This window comes from Panthera uncia, chromosome B1 (assembly GCF_023721935.1).
Source record: "Panthera uncia isolate 11264 chromosome B1, Puncia_PCG_1.0, whole genome shotgun sequence".
NCBI classification, from domain to species: Eukaryota; Metazoa; Chordata; class Mammalia; order Carnivora; family Felidae; genus Panthera; species Panthera uncia.
Window position 1 is genome coordinate 116,940,902 of NC_064811.1, and position 21,854 is coordinate 116,962,755.

At 42.3% G+C, this 21,854-nt stretch overlaps 1 protein-coding gene across 2 annotated transcripts in view; it reads right to left on the minus strand.

Annotated features, from left to right (window-relative positions):
* Positions 1–1,423: 1,423 nt before the first annotated feature.
* The window catches only part of TBC1D9 (TBC1 domain family member 9), a 115,465-nt gene continuing 95,034 nt past the window's right edge, over positions 1,424–21,854 (minus strand). Inside the window, exons 14-21 of one of the 2 annotated variants that reach the window (XM_049632202.1) lie at positions 19,138–19,236; positions 18,922–18,990; positions 14,333–14,573; positions 9,559–9,624; positions 8,661–8,747; positions 5,149–5,223; positions 4,952–5,055; positions 1,424–3,577 (exon numbers count right to left, since the gene is read on the minus strand). In XM_049632202.1, coding sequence (XP_049488159.1) covers positions 2,855–3,577; positions 4,952–5,055; positions 5,149–5,223; positions 8,661–8,747; positions 9,559–9,624; positions 14,333–14,573; positions 18,922–18,990; positions 19,138–19,236 — 1,464 coding nt within the window. In that variant the 3' untranslated portion in view covers positions 1,424–2,854. Of the gene's footprint in view, positions 3,578–4,951; positions 5,224–8,660; positions 8,748–9,558; positions 9,625–14,332; positions 14,574–18,921; positions 18,991–19,137; positions 19,237–21,854 lie in introns of both variants that reach the window. The other variant, XM_049632201.1, reaches the window with a different exon arrangement.

The window sequence follows — 21,854 nt, forward strand, 5'->3', positions numbered from 1 at the left end:
AGACTTGAAGTAATGCTGGATGGAACGACACCCTGGCTGGATCTGTGGTTTCCCTGGCACACCCACTTCCCTAGCATCCAGGCTCCAAAAGGTTTCTTCCTTTCCCCTGGCAGTAGCTTTTTCTTTTGAGCTTTCATATGTAAAAGCACCACTGGTGGCCAAGACCCAGAGCTCTGTAGCTAAAAGCTCACAGGGATGCCAGTTCGAGTCTATTAGGATATACATGAGAGCCACCATCTGGATGGTGTAACGATTATTAGCCTGGGAAGCTAATCATCACAGAGCTAGATCGAAACGGACCATACAGAGATAGTAAATTACAATAAATTGAAATCAAGAGAATCCACGGAGATACTAAAAAGACATAACACACCCATTAAAAAGAAGACAGGAACTTTAATCTTTTCTCAGAAAATGCTCTTTGAAATGTACTGACTGACCGCCTTCTGGAGGCTAAGAGGATGAGGTGACAGGCCCATTTGTCTCACAGACTAAGCTGGAAATAATCAACTCACAGGCTCAGGACTCCTCTGCGTGCAGCCTACGGAAGCAAACAGACTTAAGAATGGCCTTTACATAGTAAGTATAGTTCCGCTGTGACGAGCACTATGATGTGTTTGAACAGAGGGGGGCAAGATGACAACACAGCCTCAGAGACATGCTTTCAGGGTAATACACTGCTGAGTCACAGTCCCTTTCTCAGTAACAATGGAACGTTCTGACTCCTCCCGTTTACCTGGGGCTATGCATTTAAACACATGCCTGTTCCCCTCCCAGATCCATCACTGATATTGGCAAGGTAGAGGTGGTTAAGAGAATAGGATTTTACAGTTAAACACATGATGGAATAATGCGGAACAACCTTAAAGTCAAATCAAATTGGGGAGCCTGGGTGGCTCGGTCCGTTAAGCTTCGGATTTCAGCTCAGGTCATGACCTCATGGTCCATGAGTGTGAGCCCCCGCGTTGGGCTCTGTGCTGACAGCTCAGAGCCTGGAGCTTGCTTAGGATTCCGCGTCTCCCGCTCTCTCTGTCCCTCCCCCACTCGCACTCTCTCTCTCTTTCAAAAATAAAATAAAAATATTAAAAAAAAAAGTCAAATCAAATCAATGACTAGCTACCCAACTAGATACATATCAAATGGTATTACAGTGTACTAATGAGAGATTTTCACCTTTTTATCACTTCCGCAGCATAAGTTAAATAATTAGGTAACTGATACACATTCACTTCTTTATTTTAAATACACCCATTCACATGCACACCACAACACACGGTCTTTTTTATCTGAAAATATTTGCCTCTAAGTGTTGGTTTACTTAGTCAAAATGGTTGCCTAAATATAATTCCCCCTGCAAAGTTGTCAAAAGAATAACGTTATTGCCTTAGGCAGGAACTCAAGCACTGAAATAAAAGCCGGATCTGAATATCTGATGTATTTTATTTGTTCACATTTGTCCTACTTGAGGTTAACACTACTTCATTTGACAGTTTAAAAATCATTCTGTAAACAAAATAAGAAACAGCAGCAACAGCTCAAAAAAAAAACCACAATGCATAATAAAGGAATGTGTCAAAAGGGACATTCTGAATCAGCAAAGAAAATGTGACCGCGATGATGAAGTCAACAATAAGGAGAAAAAACCTTCAACATCTGTAAAAGGCAAAACTATAAGAGTAATAAAAAAAAAAAAAAAAAAAAAAAAAAAGGAAGAATCCAAAGTGCAGGTGTGCTAGTTTTCATTTCCACATCCATTCAGGAAATAGATAGAGCATACTATTCTTTTAATAAAGTGACAAGTTCTGCTTTAAAACATTCAGGTACGTTATCTTGCAGATTTTGTTTTTTAGTTTACATGATCTCTACTTGACATCGATTTAACGGGAAAGATGGTCATAGAAGATACATAGTTTAATTTCTTGAATCTATGCACAGTATAGCAATGGTAAAGTTTATCGGTTTTAGTTTTTGCTTTATTTGCAATGAGTAACAAGAAGCTGAAGATCCAGTATCAGAAGCATCAGTACTTTTACTCTTTAAAAAAAAAAAAAAAAAAAATCCTGAGCCCTCGGTTATCTTTGTTGTCATTTTCAGATTCTCTGTAACAAAAGACTGTTCATTTTCCCTGAATTCTGGCCAGCTGACTTAAATAATCACAACAGTTTTTTTAATGCAAAGTTGATCTAGTATTGGTCCAAATTGATCAACTAGAAGTGTTATTCTGGCATCATGTGAAAATTCATAATTGTTTAGAGCCTCAAATATTTTCCCCTTGAAAGGAAACATCTGTTGAATATGATTTCTGAATAGAGGACTTTTATGAAATATATTTCAAATCTTAAAAAATATTTCTAATGCACCCTCCACCTAAAATGGTATAGGATTTACCCCCGCCAACAATGCCTTTTCCTTTAGGAACATTTTTGTGTTTGTGGCATTTCATTTTCCTGACGGCTCTAGTTTTATCTAAAAAGCCCAAATACACAAAAGGTTGCTGCCTTATTTAGCGTTAAACAGCACTATTTTTTAACCATGTACACAGCTCAACAGCAAGATTAAGAAGTTAAAATACACACATATCACGGACAGATTAATCTTTTTTGGAATTCACTGAATTAACTGTATTCTGTTCAATCCCCTCCCCCAAGACAGTGTACTGTACCTACGTCGAGGTGTTTAAATATTTCTCCAACAGTTTTCATTGTAGTTTTCATTGTATTATATTATGAAAACACTAGGCTTCAAGCCGGGTACTAATAAATATTTAATTTAAAAGGAAGAAAGAAAGCCCAACACGGAACATTAAAAAAAAAAACCCTCCCTCCCCTCCCGGTCCCCAGAGAAGGCGCAGGGGTCAGCCTGACATGGCGGAGATCTCATAGTCACTGGCCGAAGTGAGGGGCTTGCCCATCATCCGGATGTTTTTTGCACTGGTGATCCTGGCCATCATGCACACGGGCTTGTCAAAGTACTTCACCAGGGCCGGCTCAGTCAGGAGGGAGGCCAGGAACTGCTCGAAGGTGATGGCCCAGTCCCGGTCCAGGCTGGTGCTCCGGGGCAGGGCCGCCGTGCCCTGGCCGCTGCGCACCAGGACGGTGTCCTCCCCGATGTCCTCACAGTGCAACTTGTCCTCCTCGTGGGAGCCGGCGCTCAGCACCGAGTACGAGGACATGGAGCTGTCGTCCTTGGTGTCGTCATCGGAAATCAGCATGGAGGAGCAGGCCCCGTGGTCCCGGGGAGAGGAGTCCTCCAGTTTGATGTCCTCCAACTGCCCTCCCAGGGAGTGTTCCTCACCCTCCACCGCCAAGCCGGCCGGGAGGGGCTCAACGGCCTCCACCACGTAAGACTGGCCGGGCCCTTTCTTGGGGAAGAGCGCGCCCGGGATGGCCGCGTTGCAGGCGGGCCCGCTGCCCCCGCTCCCGCCCTCCTTGGCAGGCTGGGTGACAAAGAGCTTGCCGACTTCCCCGATCTCCAGGAGGAGGCTGGTCACCGCAGCCGTGGCGTGGTACAGCTCCTGCTCGTTGGGGTCTTCGCTGAACATGTTATACATGGTCTTGCACAGCTCAATAAACTGCCCCTGAAAAGTGATCGGGAAAAACACAGAGGATGGGACCATCTCGTTGGCAGCACAGAGGCAGGACTGAAGTGGACTGTGAAGCCATTTAATAACAGGGCTCCTGAAAGACTCTGAAAAGTCCTCTATGTAGAACCAACTGGCTACTGTTTAAAGTCTCTTCACTTGGGGTGCCTGGGTGGCTTAGTCGGTTACGTGCCAACTCTTGATTTCGGCTCAGGTCATCAACTCACTGTTCCTGAGTTCGAGCCCCGCATCGGGCTCTGCACTGACTGTGTGGAGCCTGCTTGGGATTCTCTCTTCTCTCTCTGCCCATCCCCCCCATCTCAAACCAAATAAATGAACCTGAAAAAATAAAGTCTCTTCACTCACGTTTGCATTCTTTTTAATTTGAAGAATTTCCAACACCCGTGAAAGTAGAAAGGATGAAATAATGAACCGTCACGTAGCTGGCACCCAGAGTCTAGAATGATTGTCCTACGGTTAGCTGCTTCACCAACTCTTTTATCCTCTGTTCAAGTATTGTAAGTAAATCCCAGACCTCATCCCATGTCATGTCTACACTCTTCAGCGTGCAGCCCCAGGTTAGCTCAAATCCCCTCTCTCACATTTGCTGGTGTCGTGGGCAGGCGTGATGCCTTCTACTCCCCACCCACGTGATTCATCTGCTCTCCTGTTAGGAGACGACATTTTCATCCTGGGTTGTATTATTTATATTGTTTCCTCTGCCTCACTACAACTCAGCTTTTTAAGGAAAAAATGTGTCAGACATCTTTATAGCCGAGCACGGTCATTTGAAAACAGCATGAGCTTGTCTTCTGAGTATCTGAGAGTATTTTTAATAACTGAAATGAGAATGTGTGTACTCAAAGAACTGAGTATTTTGTGATTTGCATTTTCTCTGAGGGGGTGGGTCACCTCCTCACGACTGAACATATTTTTGATGCATGAAAACATGCACAGACTAGATCCAAACAGATCTTAATTGAATACCCCAAGTTACCATTATCTTTTAATTAATTAATTAATTTTATTTTTTAGTTTGAGAGAGAGAGAGAGAGAGAGAGGACATGCACAAGTGGGGGAGAGGGGCAGAGGGAAAGAGAGAGAGAGAGAGAGAAACAGAATCCCAAGTAGGCTCCACACTCAGTATGGAGCCTGACATGGGGCTCGATCCCATGACCTCGGGATCATGACCTGAGCCGTGAGGCTCAACTGACTGAGCCACCCAGGCAAGGCATCCCCTTTTATTAATTCATTTTTTATTTTTTTATTGAGTTACCATTGTCTTTCAGGGGTACGTAGTCTACATTTTTCTATGACTTGGAAAACATCTTCAAGGTTCAAAATGAAGAAACTGAAATGTTAGACACTTACCTGATTCAATTTGGGTAAATCCTTTGCATTCTTTGATTTGGATTTATTTTCCGGAGTCCAGAGTCTTAGATAATTGCGATTTTCTTGAGAATTTGCCCTCTTCCCTAAAACCCAAATGTCAGGAAGTAAGTGTTCAAAGGGCCAGAAACAAGTGTTCACCCAGCATGAGTCAAACATGTGGAAGAGGAGATGTATACCTCTGTCTGGCTGCAGACTCACTGTCACAAAGCCATCCTCCGCACCGTGTTTCCTCCTGCTATCCAGCCCCACCACTGCCAAGAAATGTGCGGAAGAAAGAAAAGTACAAGGTTATATAATACACCCACAGACTCAGCATTTGCAGTAGAAAACAGGAAAACCTTTAGGTATGGCTGCCCGATTTAGCAAAACAAAGAAAACCAAAGCCAAAACCCAGTAAACTGAGTTAAATCTGAATTTGAGATAGGTAAATAATATTCTGGTGTAAGTGAGTCCTAAATATCACATGGTACATACTTGTGCTAAACAAATGATGTTTCGCTAGTCTCGAATTCAGATTTTACTGCTGCTCCTTATCTTATCTGACAACCCTATTTCTCAGTAGTGGACTCCCCCAGAATTATTTTTCACAAACAGGGTTCAGTGTAGAACTAGGAATTTAAGAAACGATGTCGTGTAGTCTTCCCTTCTTAAAAAATGGTGGTGTTGGTCCAATGAATGATTTCCCTGCCCTCTCTGTTATATCATCATCTTAACTTTGCATTCATGAGACTCGTTTTCTGCCGGGCTCTGCAAAAGATAAAGAACTCACTTTTTAAAAAAGAAAACCAAAAAATGTGATATGCTACAAAATTCCTTCACATTCGTAATATGGCATTTCAAAACTATGACTTGTTGCGGCTCCTGGGTGGCTCAGTCAGTTAAGCTTCTGACTCTTGATTTCGGCTCAGATCATGATCTCATGGTTCGTGGGGGTCGAGCCCTGCAATGTATTCTGCACTGACAGAGCAGAGCCTGTTTCGGATTCTCTCTCTCTCCCTCTCTCTTGCCTCTCCCCCACTCATTCTCTGTCTCTCTCTTCTTCAAAGTCAATAAATTAAAAAAAAATATATGACTTTCCAGGAAACCACTTTTAACTGTTTTCCTTTTTCTTCTAAAAACAGGACATTATAGGGCACATAAAGACTTCAAAAGGAGAGGTATAAAACTCCCCCTCCCACTTCCCATTCAGTTTGTCAGCTGTCCAAATGCATTCCAGCACATCTTCAATCATCCAAAAGGTGGCTGGCTTGCCAGATATGCGACCTTCACTGAATTCAGCGTCAGGTTAATCTCGGCAGCTTTTAAGACAGAGTGAGAACAATGTACTATATGTCATTGAGAAATTCTTCTCCTCTTAATGTTGAAAATGACTTAGGAAACAAGTAGATATTCAAAAATATTTTAAAGTATGAAGTTCATGCAACAGGTATTGTACAGCCATTTAAAAACCAGGCTTTCAGGGGGGCGCCTGGTTTCAGGGGGGCCCCTTCTACTGCAAGCAGAGCCTGGCGCCTGCTTCGGATTCTGTGTCTCCCTCTCTCTGCCCCCCCACCCCCCTCAAAAATAAACATTAAAAAAAATTAAAAACAAATAAATAAAAACCAGGTTTTCACAGGATGTTTAATGACATCGTAGCATGCTCACGGGATTTTAAACAAAAAAAGTAGGATACAAAATTGTATAGGCAATTTGATCCCCGTTTTATATATATGCATATATTATCATAATTACATATGTTATACGAATAAACATTACAAAAGTATCCCAGGATACTGTTATCTTTGTATTACAAAATTTTAAGCTTTATCTTTAGCTTATTTTATATATATATATATATATATATATATATATATATATATTTAAAATTTCAACACAAAGCAATAGTGATTTGGGAGTTAGAAAAACACTTTTTTTTAAAGCAACTTTTAATGATTATTAAATCTTATTAGCATATGACCATTCCTGAAGCATTCTGAAATAAGTGAATCCTTTTCTGAAATGAGTGTTTACTAACAAAGATATGGCTAACATTTTGCAGCCAAAAAACTATTGCAAACAAAGTTAGGAATATTGTAAGATATGCTAAGGCACTATGCTAAAAAAGCCTGACTATGTCAGCTCATTAAATCCATACTATACCCAATATGCCAGCTATCATCTCCATTTTCCACAAAAGGAAACTGAGGCTCAGAGATGCCAGAACCTACCTGAGCTCACCTAGGTAACAATATATAGAGTGGCATTCTGTCCAAAGATCCTACCCTCAAATTGTATTGCCAATAGTAATAAGACTGGGTCTGGCTCACCCCTTTCTACTCAATCATACTAACGTTATTTGGTGACATATGGTGACCACACATATCGTGATGAGCACTGAGTAATGTATAGAATTGTTGAGTCATGTCACACAGCTGAAACTAATACAACACTGTAAGTTAAAAATTCCAGTTAAAAAAAAAAGCTGGTCTAAACTGTGCTTATTTTGGAATGATAAGATTTAAGAGGCAAAAGGACCCAGAAGCAGCCCATGTTTACTTTTGAACTTGGGTGAAGTCATGAAGCTGCAGTAATGATGAATGAGAAGGTAGAGAAGTCACTGCAATAGCTACTGAGAGATGTTGCCTAGATTCACACAAGACAGACACCGTCTGTGTATCTCATTGTATACAGTGAGTTGAACCATGTCTATGTAGACCTAATACCCATACCTACATGAAGCAGAAGTCAGCACGTTTTTTTTTTCATAAAAGACTGGACAGTAAATATTTCACAGGTTTTGCAGCCCACACTGACTCTGTCTCAACTACTCAGTTCTACCACCCTACCACCCATAGCATGAAAGTAGCCAGAGGCAATACATAAATGAATAGCTTGGCAGTGTTCCAATAAAACTTTATCTATAGGCACTCAAGTTTAAATTTCATATAATTTTCCTATATCATGAAATATCATTCTACTTTTGATTTCTTAAAATCCATTTAAACATGTAAAACCCTTTCTTTTTTTTTTTTTTTAACTTTTTTTTATTTAGTTTTGAGACAGAGAGAGACAGAGCATGAACAGGGGAGGGGCAGAGAGAGAGGGAGACACAGAATTGGAAGCAGGCTCCAGGCTCTGAGCCATCAGCCCAGAGCCTGACGCGGGGCTCGAACTCACGGACCGCGAGATCGTGACCTGAGTTGAAGTGGAACGCTTAACCGACTGAGCCACCCGGGCGCCCCTGTAAAACCCTTTCTTAGTTCGCAGGCTGTACAAACAGACCCCGGGCCACATTTGGCCCCTGGGCTGAAGTTTACTGACACCTATTACAGAGCCTGTGTATCTCTTACATACAGATATAAGAACTCTTTCTGACATAAATGTCCTGATTCTGGATAGCAGAATAATAACAGGATAATGTTCTTAATGAGCCTGACTACAGTAGGGAAAGGGGAGCAAAATATATTGCTCTAGGGGTCATGTTTTCTCTAAGCCAGTGGGACACAGTGTGCATGCTCCCTTCAGTGGGCAAAGTACCCACTCCCTAGTTGTTGGCTGCTTGACTTCACAAATCTGAAAAGAAAGTAATGTATTAGGCAACTGAATTCATATACTTCTTTGACTGACTAGCTTTGAGGCAACTTTTTCTAGTAACAAGAGGGCTCTGTAGAAAAGAAATACTATACCTATGGGGAGGAAAGTCACTTACCATGTGTGCATTCTGGGGTGATGTCTTCAAAGAAGTATTGAGTTGCTTCAAAAGCAGAATCTGGCTCATCTTGATCAGAGGATGGCTCTAGAGAGGGGAGGAGAGGTCATTCTCATATTGGCGGGGCGGTGACTCAAGGAAAGTGTGCTTTAATTGTTAAAGAAGTGACATGGGGGAGGACGAGGAGCTGGAGGTACCAAGGTGGAGAGGGGGCACATTACTGGGGGCCCTGAATGCCGACGGCCTCTATAGCCTCATGGGGGGTGTGGGGGGCTCACTCCATTTTTTCACTCCACCTTCCTTTTTAACAACCTCACACTGAAGTGTCCCTTTGCCTCTTCCTTTTTATGAGACTGTTCTAAATTCTGTGAAATGCTGCCTTACAAACCAAATTTTAGGAAACTGTATGCAATTAAAGATAATTCTCAAATCTACAATTTTACCCTATCTCTATCCTTAATGTCAATCCTTTTTTTTTTTTTTTTTTTTTTTTTTTTTAGTGTTTGCTAGATATATCCATGCTATAGGCCAACCTTTTAAAACCTGAACTCAAAACCTCTCCATCTTGCCCACTTGTTTCTGTCAGTGTTAAAATGACTCCTTCTAAACTCAAAATCTCAGGTCCTACGTTCTCCTCTTTTGCGACCTTTGTATTTCGTGAGTTACCAAATGCTATTTGTTCTTTCTCTTGCAGATGTCTGCTCTTTTCTATTACAACTCATACCTCAGACAGGTAAATGACCATGGAATCAAGCACATACTGATGCAGGAACCTATGCAGGTAATTACTATTCAGTTCATGCTTAGTGACCAGTGAGTGATTTTGTATATCAAAAAAAGAACTTTCAAACCAGGTCATGGTCACAAATACATGGGCTTCTCTGTGTGGCTCACTTACCAGGCAAGACATGCATTTTGTACAGGAGTTTGAGTTTCTCTGTGAGGTCCCCATGGCATGCAGCACCTAGAATCATATAAATACAATGTGAAATGTATCATGTGTGGTAGTGATGCCTCTCAGCTTAGCATTCCCCTAAAAACTGTACTTTTTGCAAACTGAAATCAAGACATTAGGTGAAAAAAGGTCTGGTCAGGACATATTTGGGTTAAGAGCTCTGGAACCCAGATGCCTGGGTTCAATTCCTTTGTACTTACTATTTGCCTTGGGAGAGTTAATTTCTCTGTACCTCAGTTTCCCCTGTATAATAATAAACACAAGATTCTACCAGTGGTCTTGACATCAGGATCAAAGGAATGTGAGAATTAAATGTATTAACATGTATAAAACACTTAGAATAGTGCTTGGAACATAATAAATGTGTTATTCATAAGAAAACCCATTTAACTGGGTTTCAACACTCGAACAGAATTCAGAAATAATCTCGAAACATGCCTGAGATCGCTTCCAATTATTCATTGTAGAAATCCCTGTTAGTCGTTTTGGGGTTCTCCTAAATATTTCTTCAGTTTAATTCATCCTCATCTGTCTGCCATTATATCACCATCCCTTCAATCAAAAGAACCCTGTTACTTTTCTTTTAAAGTCTATACATATTGGAATCAGAAAATCCTTCACAAATATCTAGTCTTAGAGCAGCCAGTTGAAGATTAGTCAGCTTTGGGGAAAGAGGAATCGCAGAATCTGGGTTGCCAGAAACAGCAGGGGTGTCCACTAAATGCAGGCATCTCCCTTCACGCACTGACGAAAGACAGGGATCTAGCACCTGCTTGAACACTTTCAGAGATGGAGAGGTCATCACCACCAGATGCATTCCGTTCTGCAGATGTATTCTCTAACTACTGAAAGTCCTTCTGCAATTTTTGTTTTAGTCTCAGGATCCTTAACCTGCAATCTCAACTTCAGAAAGTCCACAAAGCCCATGAAATAGAAAATTTGTCTCTATGTGCACATGTCATTTTGAGGGGAAGAAAATGTCCAAAGTCCTTATTAGATCTCAAAGGGTCCATGATTCAAAAAAAGGTTTAGAACTGCTCTTCTTTCCCTTATTCTATTCGTTAAAGCCAAACAGAATAGGTCTGTTGCCTCAATACAACAACCTTCAGATTTTGAGGACAACTCACCTGTCTCCCTCAAGCTTATCTTTTCAAGGCAAGTTTATCACGCCCTCTCCAAATTTTTCCACTTTCTCATATAACATGATTTGTATAGCCTTCCCCATTTTTACTCACATCCACTTTATGTGTCAACTCATCAATCAATATCTCTCTGGACAGAGAGTCCCAGAAGACTCTTATCTACTTCAGAGAATAGTGGAGCTGTTTTTGACTTTTCCACTAATATGGCCTGAGTTTACATTCAATTTTTTTATACTCTTTCACTCTGGAGTTTCATATTGACCACGTGGTTAACTAAACTCCAAGATGTCTGCACACCAACTAATACTAATCATGAAAGTAATGACAGACAATTCTATCTCGTAAAATTATTGTGAGAAGAAAAGTGACACACACGTGGAAAGCAGTTAGCACGAGATTTAACACAAAGCAAATAATTAATAAATGTCTGTCATTAAACCCTTTTTAAGTCAGGCACTGTTCCAAGAATTCTATTCAAAGTCATTTTATCCTGACAGTTACTCATTTGCAAACGAAGGAAAAATCAGAGGTCAAATATCAAACCCAAAGTACCAGAGAACCCTCAGTTGAAACTGACTCATTAACCATCGTATTTTGGGGGCAGTGTTCAGCCAGTTACCTAATCACCAACTTCTATATACTCCTTCCTACCTTTTCCATTTATAACAAGTTATCTGTCAAATGACCAGCTGCATCAGGACACGTATGACATATTTAGAGCCTGCCTTTCAGCAACATGATTGGAAAAGGAGATACAGTTCATTTGTGGCTTCTGATAGTAATCCCTTATTTCTAATTCCACATAGACCATCTGTTCATGAATTTCTAGAGGGAACTTCCTGGGGATTGATATCATCTTTTCCAGAATCCGTGTTTTAGTTTTTAAAAATTTTTTTCTTTAACGTTTATTTATTTTTGAGACAGAGAGAGACAGAGCATGAACGGGGGAGGGTCAGAGAGAGAGGGAGACACAGAATCTGAAACAGGCTCCAGGCTCTGAACTGTCAGCACAGAGCCCGACGTGGGGCTCGAACTCACGGACTGCAAGATCATGACCTGAGCCGAAGTCGGACGCCCAACCGACTGAGCCACCCAGGCGCCCCTGTTTTTTAGTTTTTAAAACCTGAACAGAATTTCTCTTTTCTGGTCTGCTTGTCTATCTCCATAATAATTGTCCCACAGAGTGACAACAGCTCTGAGCATTCTCCCAGTATCTGGAGCAAGGCATACTTTGCTCAAGAACTCAACTGCCTTTTGAGAACCCTAAATACTCTTTTTCAGTGTTTTCACTATCCTGGACTACAAGCCTCTCTTTCCTTTCTTGAAGATTTTGAAGAGTATTTTCCTTACTGGAGTCACCTGAACTTAAGTCAATTAAATACTTCTATTAAATTCTATCACTTTTCTAATGCAGCACTGGTTTCTTTTTCCTCCTCCTTAATCCTGTCCAAAGATAATTTTTATAAATCCCCTTTGGATTTGATGAAAGCCACCCATCTGGCAATAAGTAGTTACCTTGGGGCAGAAAAGATTAGGAGAAGGATAAAGGGGTCTTTAGCCTTGCCTGGATTGTTTTTCACTGTTTAAAAAAGCGGGGGATGTACTTATATGTTACTTATGTAATTAAAAATTGATACCTCCTCCTTCCTAAGAAATATCCTGCTTGCTGTCCTCAGCATCGAGTAGCAAGAAAAGGATGAATCGTTGAGACAGACAGCCCTTCTCTGAATCCTGGGCCCAGCATGTACTAACTGTGTAGTTCAGTCCAATAACAGGTAAGTATTGACTCACTAGAAACTAGTGTCCCAGCAAGTTATTTAACTTTTCTGAGCTTTCATGTCTTTAGCCAAAAAAGGGGCTAATAAGAGTAAGCACGTGGGTAATAAAGCATAATAGTAAGAGCACAAAGTGGGCGGGCCCCTGAAGTGCCTGGGTTCAAACTTCAATTTCGTAGTTGTGTGTCTTAGGCAAACTGAATGCATGTAAACATGAGCGCAGTGCCCGCAGCAGAGTAAATGCTGTATAAATGTCAGCTGTCATTAGTATCTCCTCAAAAGGCTACTGTTTGGATTTAGCGATAAAATACAAATTCTAAAGCATCTGAATAGTGTTTGCACTAAAAAAAGGCTAGTTCTTCCATGTCCCCCTTCCCTTTTAAGCATATATGTGAGTGCTTTATACAAATAATTTTTTCCTTCCTAAGTGCACTTCATCTACATCCCTTTGTCTTTTTATATTTACTTATTTATTGTGAGAAAGAGAGAGAGTGTGAGCAGGAGAGGGGCAGAGAGAGAGGGAGAGAATCCTGAGCAGACTCTGTGCTAGTAGCACAGAGCCTGATGCTGGAATTCAGGAACTGTGAGATCATGACCAGAGCCAAAAGTTGGACGCTTAACTGACTGAGTCACCTAGGCGCCCCTCCCCTTTGCTTTTTTAAAAACCATCAGCTTCCTTCAGCCTTTAAGCCCTAGTCATTATTCTTAAAGATTTAGAGCACTTTTTGGAGTCATCACTGGCTCTGTGCCTGACCCCTTCATCTTTCCTAGGGCATGTCGTTTTAAAGTACATGACCTGGGGACGGTCGCCTAGGTGGCTCAGTCGGGTGAAGCCTCCAACTCTTGATTTGGGCTCAGGTCATGATCTCATGGTTCTTAAGATCAAGCCCTGCATCAGGCTCTGTGCTGTGAGCACAGAGCCTGCTTGGGATTCTCTCTCTCTCTCTGCCCCTCCCCTGCTCTCTCTCAAAATAAATAAATAAATAATTTTTTATACATCAAAAAATGAATAAATAAAGTACCTGGCCCACGGTCACAGAGTGGCACAATTAGAATGAGCTTTTTTTTTTTTTCCTTCTCCTTGTCTCATTCTGACCCACCGGCATAACACGTCCTACATCCACAACCTCAATGTCTGGTGGGCCAAGCTCTACTACCCTGTAGCCTTTCTGCTCCATCATGAAGGGAGCAAGAGTTCTAAAGGACAAAGGGCAGTCCTGCTAACACAGAATAACGGTCAGGCAGTGAGGCTGACGGGCAGAAACCACGGGCTGCTTGTGAGGTGTGGGTGTGCTTTCTCAGGACAGCCGGTCCTTCCTCCAGGCCAGATGGAGAGAAAAGACCTCCATTTAGACAGCAGAACTGCTGCGGTTTCTTCAGCCCTTTATTAAAAACATCACGAAAGGTTTTTATAACATTTTGTGATACGTAATATAAATATACTTTGTGTCAAAGAAGAACAATCCACTCAAATATTCTTGTAAAGGTATCATGGCCTGTGGTTTCAGTGTGTAAGTTGGCATTTTATTGTCTTGCACATTCTCCGATAATGTATTTTAACTTGTGCTGAGGACTAACTAGTGTCGAATGCTTTAATCATATAGTATATCTGTTCATTTAAACGAATTTTACCATCAGTTTGCAAACCTTAAAATGAGACGCTCTACCCTCTAAACCGAACCCTTGGAGGCAGTGCGGGGCTGTGGCCCGGAGGGCAGCACTGAGGACCACCAGGAACGGGGGTGGCTGTTGCTGCCCCGTCATCCCTTCCCAATTCATGAAGTAACATCCCATGCTTACTTAGGCCGGAGACAAACTCTCGGAAGTTAATCAGAGAATCTCCATTTTCATCCAACAACTGGAAAAGGCGGGAGGCCAATACTTCAGAGTGAGTTCCACAGGCCCAGGGAAAGAGAAGAGCAAACATCCCCTTGAACTGCTCAAAGTCAATGCGATACTGTTCCAGGTAAGGCAGGCTGGGGTCGTGCCGGTCCAGAGCATTGCTGCTCCCACCCCAGTAGCAGCTGGTTAGATGCTCTGCCTGAAAAGTTAAAGAAAAAAAGAGGATTACTGGGGATGCGATCTCATGGCAGGTACCGGGAAGGAAAAGTCCCGCCTCACGTTTGCAAAAAGCCTTTTCGATCCACCTGTGCGTGTCTCCTGGGGCAGGAGCTCTGGTCTTAGGGCTCCCTGTCTTCTCGTTCTACACCCATCTCCACTGGACCACCCCCACCAACTCCATGGCAACCACCTCTGCAGGTTACATCCAGCATGAAAGGTCCAGCTCAGTTACCGGAAGTAGGTGAAAAAAGGGACCCCCCCCCACATCCCCTGCCTCTACCCCTACTCGTTTTCCCTTTACACACTGACACACACGTTTAAGAAAAAAACCCCATAAAAATAAACAAAAAATTTATTTAAAAAAATTAAATGAAAGGATCTGTAATTTAGGCAATCTGACCAGCTTGTTTTCTAGGTGAGGATGAGAAAGCCCAGAGGCTGAGGGGCTCTCACGAGGTCATCAACTGCGTACTCAGGGCAGAAGCATCATGACATTTGGGGTTTCTGAATTCCTAGTTTAGTGTCCCAAAGACCCCTTTCCTCTTGGTTACTGAAATTACATAAATATCATAGTCACAGTATTCAAGCTACAAATGTGTGGTTTTCTTATTTCACGCATCTGAAAATAGCTCTAGGAAAATTCTGAGTAGGAACCACTATGGTGAGGAGAATAGAGATCTGGAAACAACAAAAAGCTTCCTGTTTCTGTCCTTGGAAACAAGGCAGCCTCTTATTCATGAAGTCATATTGATCCTGGTAGATATGTGCACCCATTCTAGGAAGACCACAAAGATAAAACTTGTAATAGAAAGGCCCAGAAGGACACCCTTCCCCCAGACATTTACAGTTAGCTCTGGATAGTAAATGGGGGAGATGGGAGGGGCGTGAAAAGGAGGACTTTATTTTTACTTTATTCCCCATTGTACTGTCTGAGTGTCTCACTACAGTAATGTATAAATATTGCAGTAGAAAAAGAGCACTTTCGAAACAGATCTTTCCCCTAGCTTAGGAGCTGTGTAAGGGGGGAGTCAGTAGTGGGTATAGTAGTAGTTTTGCTCTTAGAAAGGAACAAAGCCCAAATGTCTTGATCACAATTGTTTACTTGGAATCACACCGAACAAACTAAAAGAGAGGAGTGGGGGTAGGCAAGAGAGGGGGAGGAAGAGGTGGAGTGCAGAACCAAAGGCAGGTTTTTGCAATGCAGCCTTGGGAGAATAAAGGAAGTGGGTCAGAGTTCACGGGGGTTTGGGAATGCATTCCAGGGCTGTAGTAGTAAGGTCAGAGTGGGGGGATGTTCAAGGCAGGCAGGCGGGGCTGAGGTCAGAGAGCCTGCAAGGATCAAGCCCTAAAGTGATGCCAGCAGCCCTCAGTGGGTGGGATGGCACTGGTAATACATCCCTGGGAGGGGTCCTCTTCGCCTGAGCTACTTCCTGGATAAAGCTTGCCTCAGGCATTTCCTCCTAACTAAAGCTTGCAAATTACTCTGGAACCAGGCTGGAAGGTGAGTCCAGGCACTTTGACAGTGCTCACAAACATCAGGAAAAGACAAGCCAGTTCCTTGATAGCCCCCACACTCCATCATGGGGGGACTAGGGGCCCAGACATCCAAAAAGGACCAAAGGAATAATTTAGAGACTTCAAGAGAAATTAGGGCAATGGGGCCCTGAACTACATTTGCCATCAAATGTGCCTCAAGGTGGCAGCCTTTCACCCTTTTCCTCCAAGTTTTTGTTTTAATTTGAGTATCCTTGACACACAATGTTACGTTAGTTTCAGGTATAGGACTTAGTAGTTTGCCAAGTTTATAAGCTCCTCCAGAGGGGATGCATCTTTCCTTTGTATATGCAGGAACCCCTCCCCACCCCCTGCTCCCCAAAATTGGCTTTTTAAAGGCCTAAGAAGTCTGGCAAGGTGTCTGACATAGTAATGCCTCAATGTTCATTCAAATGATTTAAAGCCAATGAAAGGGTTAAGAAGACTCAAAAAAAGAGTCCATAATGAAGTTTTTATCTTGGGTTCTACGGTATCTCCTGAGGCTCCTTCTGACCCCTGACACCGAGTCTCAGGTTCTTTCTTGGGGTGCATGGTAGATTGGGGGAGTTCCTGTTTGTCAACACAGCCTCAGGGTAGGGCTTTGGAGTAAAGAAGAGTCTGCTTTGTTCAGGTGCGAATGACACAACCGGTACAGACGTGCCCAGGCTTCGGCAGTTTCTGGGTCCGGGACTTCAGCACAACCAGCTCTGGCCCTCCTTTCCCTGGTGTCCCCCCAAAGCAGCCTCCTCTTTCTAACGTCAGTGCCCTTCCTGCTATCTGTTCAGGGTCTTGCTGCCTCTGGCTGCTACTCCCACTTCTGCTCGGTTACCCCAAATCTTACCCGCCACCCTGTAAAGCGGATTTCTTCTGGTCTTCAGCATCTCTTCAAAATCTGATCTTAATTGGATCATTGTATCTTTGGTTTTGATCCAAGTTGGATCACTGTATTTTTCCTTTATGAAACCAAGAGGGGCCCTTTTTGTATGAATAACCAACTTACACTGAGCAGTTAGTTATGGTGTATGAATAAAATATGAATGGGCTGGCATACTATAAAGACCTCAGCATCAAGTGCAGAATAGAGGCTGGTGGGGGGGGGTGATGTCCACTCTGCTGGTCATGCTGCTGGGATACACGAAGGGCCTCATTAACCAGCTATGGACCACTGACCACTAACTTACCCATGTATTCAATACACATGTTTAGAGCACCTGCCAGGGACAGACACTATAGTAGGCACCAGTAAAACAAACAAACAGAAAATAATGGTGGTGCTCTTTAGTAGCTAACAAGCAAGTGGGGATATTAGTGAAAACATTCCCAGCTATCACATCCTCTGATTCTAAGATCTGTTAGTATTCAACCCAGACCTTTGTCCCTTAATGCTTCCTGCTGTACTATGTTTGCAGTTCTCCAAATAGTCATGTTATTTCTGGCAATAAAAGGGGAATATACAAGAAGCTACCCAATTAGAGATCAGGATAAAGTTGGTATCAGCATAAAAGACATCTTTTCAAAGTTTCTCCAAAGTGGCCACATTTTTACCTATGAGGTTGATAACGATGGTTAAAAGTATTTTTTCTAGAAGAAAAAAATTCTACATTGCTTTATTTACTAATAAAATGTCTTCTTATTCAGGATCAAGATTGGTATGGGCTGAATTATGGAATGAAAATCACAGAACTTTAACCAATTAGGCTTTTCCTTACGCATATGAACAGCTTTATTCTTATTCTGGCTACATATCTCTTTTTCAGTGTGTTTTAACATAGCTTAATACAGGAAAGCTCTGAGGGTGCTTTAATACAGCTTCTTATAAGACATTATAATGTACAATAATTTCAGGGAGACTTTAAATTCAACTGCCATCATTCCAATGAGTGTTATAAAGTAATACCGTATTTTGTTAGGACCAAGGAACTAGCTAAAATATATATGGAGTGGAACAGCGCTAAAACATCAGCTTAAGTCAGTTAAGAGAAAATGCTTATTTTTCATATGAAGCACTCCATTTTTTAAAAAAGTGTTTATTTTTGAGAGAGAGAGAGGAGAGAGCATGCATGCCCAGGAGGGGGGCAGAGAGAGAGGGTGACAGAGGATCTGAAGCAGGCTCCGCGCTGACAGCAGCGAGCCTGACACGGGGCTTGAAAACACAAACTGTGAGATCATGACCTGAGCTGAAGTTGGATCAACCGACTGAGCCACCCAGGTGCCCCGAAGCACTCCATTTTTATACTCTCAGCTCTATCTTCATATTTATGCATGTCGACATTCATGCTGTCCCTTAACAATTTAACAGAAATGGGGCGCCTGGGTAGATCAGTCAGTTAAGTGCCCAGCTGTGGCTCAGGTCATAATCTCACAGTTCGTGGGTTCGAGCCCCGCATCAGGCTCTCTTGCTGTCAGCACAGAGCCTGCTTCAGATCCTCTGTCCCCCTCTCTCTCTGCCCCTCCTCTGCTCGTGCTCTCTCTCTCAAAATAAATAAATATTAAAAAAAAAAATCTAGAACTAATTGAATCATTACAGTGAACTCTTTTATTCCCCTGGATGTACATGCATTTAACTTTAAAACTCACCTTGAGGGGCATGTGGGTGGCTCAGTCAGTTAAATATCCGACTTCGGCTCAGGTCATGATCTCACGGTTCATGGTTCTGAGCTGTCAGCAAAGCCTGGAGCCTGCTTTGGATTCTGTGTCTCCATCTCTCTCTCTGCCCTTCCCCCGCTCTCATTCTGTTTCTCTCTCTCTCTTTCTCTCTCTCAAAAGTAAATAGACATTAATAAAAAAGAACTCACCTTGAAAAGAGCATAAAGTTCTTCTAGCTCATCAATGGTAAAGGAAGTTTCTGTCACAATTGTTCGGACCTTTAAGAAGGTAGACACAATTAATTTCACAATCTCAAAGATGTTATAGTGGGAAAGTCCCTGATTTTCTTCTTTTAAATCATCTCAGTCTGTAAAGCAGGAATTTATGGAGAAAGAAGGCCATCCACTATTTTTCAAAGGACTTACCACATTCCGTTTCGTAGTATCCTCCAGTGTCTGGATCACCTTTAGTCTCTGTTTGAATCTCATCTGCTCAATCAAGTCTGCCCGGATGGTTCCAAATTTCTGGAAAGGAGCAATATTGGTGTTTCTGAGAAATCTGCTAAAGCACACAGTCTGCAAGATTTATGGAGACACAATCCTGATACATAGAAGAGACTGAATTTATCATTTTACCTTATGTTTGGGTTTTACTTATTATACCTATCGCCTACTGCCCCCCCCTCCACTTACTATGAGAGCAGAGACTGTGTCCACTGGAGTGGAGGACAGTGCTGATTTAGTAAATGTTCAACAAATATTTGCTGAATACATCGAATTCTCATGATAATACCAGGAAGGAAGTGCTCTTCTCCCCATTTCAGACACAAGGAAACAGAAGTTTAACAAAAACACTAACTTGCCCAAGCCCACAGAGCTGGTAAAGCATTCATTGCAAAGTACAGGCTACAGACAGATAACTGGATTGGGGCGCCTGGGTGGCTCAGTCGGTTGAGCGTCCGACTTCGGCTCAGGTCATAATCTCACAGTTTGTGAGTTCGAGCCCGGCATCGGGCTCTGTGCTGACAGCTCAGGGCCTGGAGCCTGTTTCAGATTCTGTGTCTCCTCTCTGCCCCTCCCCAACTTGTGCTCAGTCTCTCTCTCCTTCAAAAATAAATAAAAACACTAAAAAAAACATTAAAAAAAGAAAGACAAAGAACTGGATTTACTTCAAATTGAGCCAAAATATATATGTCTTTGATTCACAACAATGAAAAAACATTAGTTGTAAGACAGAAGAAAACTAAATTTTATTGAACCTACAATTGTGTCATTGGCTCCTTATCATGACTTTGTGAGTTGGCACCATTACTTCCGTTTTACAGATGGGAAAATCAAGGTTCAGAGAGGTTAAATAAGTGACTCAGAGTTCCACAGGTGCTGAGCTGCAAGTCTGAGGCCCAGACACCAGCTCCATAACTCCACCACCCACCATTCTATCCAACAAGAAGTTCTCTCCCGTCTTTGGGTAGATCAGAGCATAGATTTTGGAGGTAGACAAAATTTTATTCAAATTCATGTTCTTTGCCGTTGCAACTCTATACAATTCAGTTGAGTCTCCTGAACCTCAGTTTATTTCTCTGTAAATGAGACACCAAAACTGTCCTTGTAGAACTGTGGTTAGAACAAGATAGATGTATTAATATAAAGTACTGACAGTAGTCACTAATATTAAACATTGGCTTGATAATCTTTGCAGATTGCTAAAGAAAGAGTTATTTCCTAGCCTGACCTTCAAGAAGCCCTGTATGTTTATACTGAATTAACATCTGTTCCTCAACTAGAAATGGATCCTGCTGTTTGCTAGGCAGGACCCTCCCTCGGCCAGGCCTCTGGGACTGGTAACAGACAGAACACAATGGAAACACAATGACCCTTCCATCTGAAGCAAACAGTCGCAACCTAAAAGGAAACCATGGACTCTAAGTTCCTGCCTGGAGGATGTCTAAATGAAAATGAGCAATGAGAATGACTGAGTCCCTCTCTCTCTCCCCTAATCCCCCTTTCTCCCACCTTTTGCAGGGGCTCTGACAGAATGAAATACTAAATATAGGGCAAACTAAAAAGGTGGCTCGGTACATCCCGGAGCCAACATTTTCCATTACCCAAAACAAGGGCAAAGCCTGGGTGTAACACTTCTTCCCAGGCATTGCACATTTCAGTTCCATGAAAAGAACTAATTCACTAATGTAACGACAATACTTTTTCTAACAAATAGAATTTAGTGATGCGAGTGAGGGAGCCTAAGATTATTTTAATTTTCTAAAACCTACCCTTCCTTAAACAATAAACAAAATTATCCATCTCATTTACATCTCTTCTCCAACTCAATTTTTATCTGAATGTTTCTGTGAGCTGTTTCTAATTTTCCAACCTAATCTCTGATGTCTTTAGGAGCTGAGAGGCATTTTCAATGCAGGCACAGCATCCTCTTTTTGCTTCTTTGCCCCACTCCCCTGGCCTTGCTGATACCAGCTAAGAACTAGGTATTCGGCCCTTCATTTCATACCACTTCACCCCTCCTGCGTTCCAGTTCTCACCACACAGACTTGAGACAAGGAGAACAGCTCAGGAAAAGGAATGATGTGGGGACCAGTTTGTCTCAAGTTCCCAGTGCATGTTCTCTGGCCTCTCCCACCCCCCACCATCATTCCTGAGTGAACAAGAGCTCCCTTCCCCATGCTGAGCAGCCTCCTGTGATTCTCTCATCCCCTGTGTTGCTGGGAAGACAGGGACGATGGAGAACAAATACAGATTTTACAGAGAGACCACAAGGGCCAGGCTCCATCAAGTTCAGAAGGCTCCTCCTTTCTAAATCCTCCAGAGAGGACTAGAAATATTTAAATGCTGAGGCTTAAAAAAAAGGGGGGGGGCAACATAAAACAGTTTAGGCCTTAAGTCCTAAGTAAGGGATGGGATGATCTGAACGAATCTGCCTATCACAAGGAAACTTATTGAAACAAAAAGAAGGCATCGTTTCTAAAATCCAAACTCTACAGCGTCTGTTTTTCAGTAAGGGTATCCCATTGACATTATGCTCAAAAGTGCCCTTTAAATGTTTCTTATTTTCTGGGGTACTCATTTTCCTGGGATAGAGAATGGGGCTCACTCCTGTTAGCCAGAGGACTGAGCACGATTCACAC